This window comes from Azolla caroliniana, unplaced genomic scaffold (genome assembly GCF_043228905.1).
Source record: "Azolla caroliniana isolate FFs.n. ecotype wild unplaced genomic scaffold, voAzoCaro1.0.p SCAF_17, whole genome shotgun sequence".
Taxonomy (NCBI): Eukaryota; Viridiplantae; Streptophyta; class Polypodiopsida; order Salviniales; family Salviniaceae; genus Azolla; species Azolla caroliniana.
Genome location: NW_028230452.1, coordinates 13,044,344 through 13,053,514, shown reverse-complemented (window position 1 = coordinate 13,053,514; position 9,171 = coordinate 13,044,344). Strand labels below are relative to the sequence as shown.

Here is a 9,171-nt window from a genome sequence, read left to right as displayed (position 1 = left end):
TTTTCTGATGAGAGACGGAGGCAGGGGCAGGCGCTGTCTGTCTGTCTGTCTGTCTGTCTGTCTCTCGCTCTCTCGCTATACATATATGTATCATGTATGTATATATATGTATGTATGTACATATGTACATATTTTATTCCCTATTTGCAAGAAAACGTGCAGGCAGCAGAAGCAATATAGCAATCAATCAATCAATACATATGTGTGTTATGTGTGTATGTGTGTGTTTGAGAGAGAGAGAGAGAGAGAGAGAGAGAGAGAGAGTAGGAGGTCATGGGTTCGACCCCTACATTCCACAGTGGCATCTAGTGAATTAAGAGATATGTATGAAGTATGTATGTAATAGCGAGGTCACAAAATTGGGTTTCGTACCCAATACGTTGTGTAGTGCTTGTGGTTGTGTATTGTAACAACTTACCACTAGGGTAAGATAAGATAATTAATTACGATGAGAGAGAGAGAGAGAGAACAGTTAATATAATTGTATGCTTTTACCAAAAAGAGAGAGAGAGCGAGAGAGAGAGAGAGAGAGAGCTTTCCGTGAACTTGAAAAGAAGGGTATTCCCAGAATTTCACAAAAGCCTTTAGGGGTGGGGTGGGGTGTCTTTGTGTGTTGGGTTGGGACACTCACACTAGATGGGGACATGCCTAGGCATGGCATGATTTTTGGTAAATCCCTCCCCCTCACAATCATTGATTGTGTCTTGCACAATCAACATATTTAATTATCAACAGCATTTACGAGAGAGGGACCCTAATATCTTAATAATTCTCTTGGGGCGCATTGTACCACCACATCAAAGGGATAACATTACAAGCTCATACATGTCCCTCTGTATCAAATTAAGGAAAGAGATAGACCTGATAAAAAATTGCATGGTTAGTCATGTGGGAACCATCCATGAAATCAAGATATAGAGAGAGGGTTACCAATCTTTTTTTCTTCCACTCTCCTTGTTCATGGATCCATCATCATATCATACAATGGTAGCAATGGAAATTTTTTATAAAAAGTCTTGCTCTTCTTAAAACAATCTTTCATGTTGATCACAATGTTATGCAACTCAAGCATTTGTACAGAAGATTCCGTAGTGAATAAAGAATAAAAGAAAAATGATGAATAAATTTCAATCCATGTTAATCATACAAGATTAGTTGTGTTGTTTTGGCGCAAAACGGCCTAATATCAAGTGGGTTCCAACTTGTAATTGCAGCTATTGTTTGATGTTGACAAAACATTTCATTTGACGACACAAGGAGCAAGAAGCGCCATGGAAACAAGATGATACAAGAATTGCCATGTAACCATAACAATTGTTTGATGTTGATAAAACATTTCATTCGATGACACGAGAAGCAAGAATCCTCATGGAAACAAGATGATACAAAAGCAAAAGGGAATATGCTCCTTTATATGCACGTAGTTTTATAAAGGTTTTCGTTTATATGGAAAATGCACTCATGACCATGAAGAAAAACAAATACAAAGAAGATACTTTTTAACATTTTTATGGATTGTATGAGAACCTTAGGGATTATATTAAAGCACTTTTTTAACCCATGCTTATGGATTGTACGAAGCCAAGCCCTAGTCACTCCTTCCTATTGTATGTGTGGCATCTGCGTTTACTTATTGAGGCATGGTCAATACTTGTGTGAGTAATCTCTTTGTTAAGTGTCATACATATTTGATAATAAAGCTTGTCATGTTATTAGAGAGCTTCTTATTGAGATTAACCTTGTTAATAGAGGTGAATAGGAGTTCACAAGATTTGGGTTACCGAAGGTAGCGAGTCAAGAGCGATTGATGCTCTCCTTTCAATATGAGCATAACTCCATACTTGATAATATTACTTATCGCACAACAAATGTTGATAACCAAGATGATGCAACAAATAGGAATGAGCAATCCATGGAATACCACTTAAGACTTCTAGGTACATTAATCATATGTCCATTAGTACATGAACTTTTCCAAATGCTAAGATTCATAAGGTGAATATATTATATAGGTGCACACTATGAATAACCATCACATGTCTAATACTCCTTATATTTGAGGATCAACTTGGAAGAGCATTTACTATTGATTATATTGATAGTCCCATGGTCAATATTGAGCACTACATGATGGATCAAATTCAACACTAGTAAGATCAATATAATTGAGTTCGCACGATACAATTATTCATGAAACGATAGTGTGGAGACTTTTGCGTTTGAAGGAGTTATGGCAAGCAAATATTATGGAATCGATCCGTAGTCAATAACTCAATAGTGAATTAATCATCCCCAAAGGTGATTACAATCTAGCTTTCAAAATTGACCCTTTCATTGCTTTTGAGTTGGGTTTGGTGTGTGCCACGAAAGTGAGAGATAAGTTATACACGTCAACGTATAACAAGAAGAGATGACAACACATTGATATATGTTGCATGTGCATGCAAGAAGACAAGACAACTCAAAAGTAATACTAACTGTATACATGTCCAAATTTATGCATACAAATAAGTTAATGTGCTTGAACTATTTAATGATACAACTAAACAAAGCACTAATCATGTAAAAGTCCAACGGTTATTGAACGCTTCTTGACCATAATCATCGGATCTCTCTTTACCATCAACCATTTCAAACTTGAAAGTTATTTGTAGAACAATTTAGCTATTTCTGCTCCAAACAAATTACGAACTTCCACTCTTTTGTCCAGAGACATGTTGTGCAATCCATCCCAGACCATCGTATAGACCTTCCCCAGTTAAAGCGCAACTAGCTTGGATATGCCAATCATGATGTTTTATACTATGAAGTGAGAGTGCGTCACTAATTTCAGCAGCTGTCATTGCACCTTTCAAGTCTTGTTTATTGGCAAAAACAAGCACAACAGCTTGCCGGAGTTCTTCATGCTGCAACAATGGAAAAAGTTCATCCTTTACGAGACCAATCCTTGCCCGATCTGTGCTGTCAACGACCATTATTACTGCATGTGTACCCCTATAATAAGTCGTCCATGATGGTCTGAGACTGTCCTGACCTCCTAGATCCCATACCTGGCCATTTGTGAATGCAAAATCAATGTAAGAAACGAAATACATGCAATACGCTGACCCTATTCAGCACTTCTTATACCTTAGGCTGAGTGTTACACAGACATTTGTGTCAATACCTAAATATAAAACTGAAGTTACTACCTTTTTGTAAATAGATCTGACCTTTTTTCTAAGTGAAAGTATTACATATCTGGTACGTATACACATGTGTGTACTTAAATATGCTAACACCGAGGATGGTATCTCTTGATATACCTTTATGATAGCACAATAGTCTGACCTTACAAACCTAAGAATATTTGAGTTGAGTGAATGGGAGAAAGATCCATTAATGAATTAAAGAATAAAGTAAAAAATAGAGACATGTAACATGAAAATCCACATTACAAGAAAGTGGATGGTGTATATTTCCATGCATATATACATTTACTAGATAGATTGTATCACACCCCTACTTCTGTCATCAGTGGTGAACTGAGGTACTTTGGATTCACCAAGCATGGATGGGAAATTGAGGTTAAAAGCATAGCATGGTAAACTTATAGCAACGAGATGTCTACACATTAGCATATATATTCCGGGCCTGCAAATTGTGTAAGAGAATTCAATTCAATTCAATGTCTTTACAATGACCCTCTGACACAAGTTACATCCATGTGAAATCTGATCAGATTTGAAAAAACAGTAATGTACCTCCAATATCTCATCCAAATCAACTGGAAAAGAGTAGCCTAGAAAAGAGTGGAGGCCTACTCATCAATTGGGAACAATGTACTAGCAAGCACAATCATACAAAGAATTTACAAACCCTTGGGGTTATTGCCTTGTGGGATTAAGGTTCCCCATACTGAGTGGTCTGGAACGACACATGATGGCACACAATGATGCTCCCAAAGCCACTCAACGCCTGAGAGGTGATGCTAATAATGTTGATGTTTGCTCTGTAAAAGTCTTAATCTGCCTCTTTAGAACTACATTCAGTCACTCTTATCCTAAAGATAGTCTCACGGTTAACTGAGTCCATGGATAAAGATACAAGCATCACTGATCCATTAATCCATGACCCGATATAGAGAAACACCTAATCTCATCATGAGTTCTTAGATATGCTTCTGCAAGGGTCTCTCACACTTCATGATATCTAGAAGAATATTGTCTCGACACAGTAAGCCAAAGTAGCAGATAGTGTATCCATGGAGTACTGATATTGTAAAAGCCTGTAAAAGCCTCCAATGCAGTCCATCTCACATGATACGTAGGCCTTAACCAAAACCCCCATGGTGTTCATGGCCATAAAATACCTTCCATCCATTTCCACCTAACATAAAACCATCTTAATCTAGACTGTGCCAACATATATTTAGTCTTTTATAGCAGATGTGTAAACCATAGCATGCTATGAAATCCCCTAGTCTTTTATATTCCTCTCATCGAAAAGACGGACCTCACAAACAATGCCAAACACTAACCCTTATATACATTTACAAGTCTACATACTTCACTATTACTTGCCTATTATCGTCAAGCCCAAAAAGATACAATATTACATACCAGTGAAAGCCAACTTGGCTTTATGCAAAATTCCATTCTTTGTGGTCTCATCGATATACAATCTGAAAAGAGTTAAGAGTGGAGATTGTTCCTTGTACCCCTAGTCTAATAAAACCCTCTGATGTCTGCAAACGCCCTACTATTGTCTCATACATGGCATAATATAGTACAAAAGATAGCAAAAGGAAGAATGGAAATGAAAAATATGAAACGGTTAATGAGAGGACAGCTATTAGTTACCTGAGCTACCTAATGCACATGTTAAACACACAATTTCAATTTCATTTAGATTGAATCCTCCTGCAAGAAAACACTTTCAGCAAAAGGAAAATAAGATACAGTTTTCTTATATACACAGCAGCAACATACTTTTAGGGTGGACTACAAACAACAAAAAAGAAGATTGAATCGAGAGGAGACGGAGAACATCTTTGGGGGGATGGAGTTACAGATATGGGTAGCAATGCAAGTATAGATACCAACGAAATGGGGTGTTCATATTGGACAATAGAGAGAGAGAGAGAGAGAGAGAGAGAGAGAGAAAGAAAGAGAAAGATATTTTAACGTCTTTTAAGAGGCCAAAATGGCCTATAAGACCAAACAAGAGATTACATCTTAAGTTCTCTCGCCTTGAGAACAACAAACCAAAATAAAAGAAGTATTACTCAGTAAATATAAAAGTAAATAAGATAAAAAGAGACAAGGGAATCTGGTTTTCTCAAGTTAGATATATTGCAACTTTTGTCTTGGAAATATCTCTAGCCTAGGTCAATCCAGAATGGAGAGGTCTCCAAAGCAAAGGAAGCACCTGCAATGGTGGGAGATAATGGCCTTTATCTGTCGATGACAAGGGTGCTGCGGTCGTGGTCCATGAGGCCGGAGCCTAAGTGCATGACAAATAGCAGTAGGAGTGATGGGGTTAGAGAGAGAGAGAGAGAGCAAGAGAGAGAGAGAGAGAGTTTTATCAAAAGGTCCAAACCCCTCTCTAAAGAGAATTGTCATTCCAAGCATTTTTGAATGTCATCGTAGATTGAACATCAAAAGTCTAACGGTTATACATCTCATGCTCACTTACATATCTACCACATCCTATCCCATGGATATACGCCTTAATATGTTCTCAATCTCTTGCTGATATGAGAAAGTATGTGTCACCAAGAGATGTACTCTTATAACATTATTTACTAACTTTTCCTCTTTCTTTCATTTACTTGTTCACTGGGGGGTCTTGAAATTGGCCAAGAAGATATTGCATCATCAATGTGTAGCAATTGAGAGCATCAACATGGTTCTCATGTTTGAACACATAACTTAGCCCAGAACAGGTATATAATCAGTCCATTACCATGGGGTTCCAATGTGTCCATAGAAGTGTGCATCCAATTGAATTGTGTCTCAAAATCACTTTAGGTTAGGTCATACATAAATTAACATAAATGTTAGGAGTGGAAACATCAAGGGGCTAACTTTGTTTCACGAGATCACACTTGGCAAACAAACATCTTTTGAGATAGAACTCCAATATAGTTTTAGAGCTAATAGTCATCATTTTTGTTTCTCTAGTTTTTTCTCATCTCTAACTCTTTTTCCTCGTTCTAATTAATCTTAATTGTTATAATCTATTCAATCTTGAAGTTTGGGATATTTTCACCATATTTAGCATGTAAGATGATAATAAATACACCATACTTTTGCACACAATAAAAGTAGAACTTTGGTAGTGAGGCAATAAATTCATCTCCAGATTTGAAAATAGTTCAAGATGTTCGTAGTTTCTTAGGTCTATGCTCTTGCACAATTTTGTGGAAAGTGCTTCTCTTTTGAAGAGTTGAAACTTGGCATCATGAGCAAGACCTGCCTTAATCAAACAAACCATATTTGATGTAGAACTCAAAATTCCGATCTAAAGCTAGGCAAAGAGTCATTTTAGAACGTCGAAAACTGTGGGTTCCAAAGTTACCATTCTTAGTGAAGAGTACCTTGGAAGCTCTACATGCAAGTTCTAGTTGTCGAAATTGACTTAAAACAAAATAAATACCAAAAAAGCAACCAGGTTTTCATTTTTCAGGAGCATTCAAATTTCATCAACATGAATTCAGTCTTAGTCAGTCCAAAATCCTGTGGATGTATTTCTTTGCTCATTGGTGGTTTGATTGGTGTTTTACTACTCCAAGACCTATTAGCCTTGGCAGCCAAGTGGTTTTACCACAAAGAGAAGAGGGGGGAAGAAAAAAGAATACAATGAAAGTAGCGGTGTCCTAAGAATTTGATCACTAGATTGTAAGAGCCATAAGGCATACCACAAGGAAGTTTTAATAGATCTTTGGAGGGCACCTCTTCTGAAGTGTAAATCTATCATGGACAGATATATACATATTCCTAAACATATAATGTTTTAGCAAAAGAATGCATTTACGTAGGTAGAATATTTACAACATAGCAGAATAGAAACAATCAAAAAATAAATCAGTGTCATGAGAAAGAAAGAAAGAAAGACTTTTTAAGGTTTATCAAGTGCCAAATTTAGCCAACGAGAGACAAGTCATATATGTAGCATCTGTTATCAGAAACTTTACAGAAAAAACTGTACAAGGACCGTAGTGATGGAAAATGAGATGTTAATAATATGACACCCGTTGTACAAGGATGGTGAGGTGTGACAACTCCCAGATCTAACAGATACCTATATTCCCCCAGGTAGAATTAAGGATGCAATGCATGAGAATGATGAGAGACATGCATGCATGCAAACATGCGTATACATAACACGCAAATATATGTAGGAAGTACAGGCAGGCAGACAGACAGACAGACAGACAGAGAGAAGGAGAGAAAGGAACCTCGAATCTGATGTTTTTGAAGACGACCTCTTCAACGTTGCTGCCGACGGTGGGCTGGGTGACCACCACTTCGCCGAGGTGCAGCTTGTAGAGGGTCGTGGTCTTCCCTGCGTTATCGAGGCCGACGACCACGATCTTGTACTCCTTGGCAGGGAAGAGGGTGAACCACAGCCGCGATATCAAGACCCCCATGCCTCGCTCGCTCGGATGCGCACACCTTCTCTTCTCTTCTCTTCTCTTCTCTTCTTCTGATCTTCTTCTGATCTTCTTCTGATGCAACGCTCTCGTGTGATAATTGCGTGTGCCTGCAGCGATCGCAGCAGCGATGGTGTCGTCGATGATGATGATGATGATGATGATGATGATATATCCGTCAGTCAGTCAGTCAGTCAGTCAGTCATAAGAGCAAATTGTTTATGTACATACATACATACATACTGATACATAATTTATTTGGTGGGTGACAATGGGTGTGTTCTGTTTGCCTCGGAGATATATACATACATATGTATGTACATATATAGGCCTAAGTAGCTAGCTAGCTCTTGGGCTGCTTGAGATATATGTACATACATACATACATACATACATACATGTTGTGTCCCTAAAAACAGCCACCCCAAAATCAACCCCAAAGTGAGTCATGAGGAACCATGGCACCCCAAAACGAGATAACACAAAGCCATGGAGTTACCGATCAAGATTGGCACAAGCGTTGGCATGAACATGAGAAGGAACAAGCAAGGTTGGGATCAAGCCACGCAAGCCCAACTGTCCCACGTGGGGTTTGGGTTGGGACAATCCCATTTCAACCACTAGTCCCAACCTGAGTTTTTAACCCAGTCCCAAGCCCAAACGTGATCCCAATCCTAGTCCCAGGTCCAACATGGCTTGGGACAACCTTGTCCCAACGGGGCAGTCCCACTTGGGACTGCTCCACGACTAGCCCTAATGGCTAGCTAAAGGCCTAGCGTCAACGACCATTCTTGGCTCAACGCTAGGGAAGGCCAACAACCACCTCATGGCATAACGGCTCGGGAAGTCCAAGAGTCTCGCTCACCCCATGGCATAAGGACTAGGGTAACCCAAGAGCCATCCTTAGACTATATATGGAGGAGCTTCTGCTCAGTTTTGTTCTTTCCTCGATTTCCTAGTTTACTCACTCTCTCCAAGGAGCTTGTAATAAAATCTTATTATAATTACTATTAGGTGTTAATGATAATTAATCCAAGGCAAGAACTTGAAACAAGGAAAGAGACACAAGAACCCAAGGCTGAGATAGAGACCTTAGGTTTGAGGTTGGGACCAAGTTGGAGGTCAAGATAAAGGAAGGGGAAACACAAGTAGTCAAGGTTGAGTCAAAGATCAAGACCGAGTTGGAGGTCGAGAAGGAAAGCATGATTGAGATTGTCCTGACCATGGTGGATGACCCGAACTTAGAGGAAATACCTCCAAACAAAGAGAAGCTTGAACCAATGATCGAGGAGGATCCAAACTCAACCATGTAGTTGAGGAAGAGCTCAACGAAGGATTGAGACAAGAGATCAAGACCAAGGTGGATGAGCCCACTCCATTTCTCTTTGTCTTATTTTTCTTCTTGTACTTCTTCAAGGAACCCCCTCAAGAAGTTAGAGATAGATGCAAGAGCTCCAATAGGAAGTGATCGATACTAGTTTGTATAATGAGATAATGTAAATACGTCCATTATATCACCATATTGAACACTTCAG

At 38.7% G+C, this 9,171-nt stretch overlaps 1 protein-coding gene across 1 annotated transcript; it reads right to left on the bottom strand.

Moving 5' to 3' along the window:
- Positions 1 to 2,459: 2,459 nt before the first annotated feature.
- On the bottom strand, positions 2,460 to 7,679 carry LOC147853182 (uncharacterized). Its single transcript, XM_087333525.1, has 2 exons — positions 7,442 to 7,679; positions 2,460 to 3,050 (listed from the first exon to the last, which is right to left on the bottom strand). Exons 1-2 carry the CDS (start codon positions 7,631 to 7,633, stop codon positions 2,685 to 2,687), a joined length of 558 nt encoding a protein of 185 aa, XP_087189651.1. The 5' UTR covers positions 7,634 to 7,679; the 3' UTR covers positions 2,460 to 2,684.
- Between the last annotated feature and the right edge of the window lie 1,492 nt (positions 7,680 to 9,171).

Bases quoted from the DNA above. Each gene is read 5' to 3' on its own strand.
- LOC147853182 (XM_087333525.1), bottom strand. From the start codon at position 7,633: ATGGGGGTCTTGATATCGCGGCTGTGGTTCACCCTCTTCCCTGCCAAG. The intron at 3,051-7,441 runs GTTCCTTTCTCT...ACAAATGGCCAG, and splicing joins TCAAAAACATCAGATTCGAG to GTATGGGATCTAGGAGGTCA.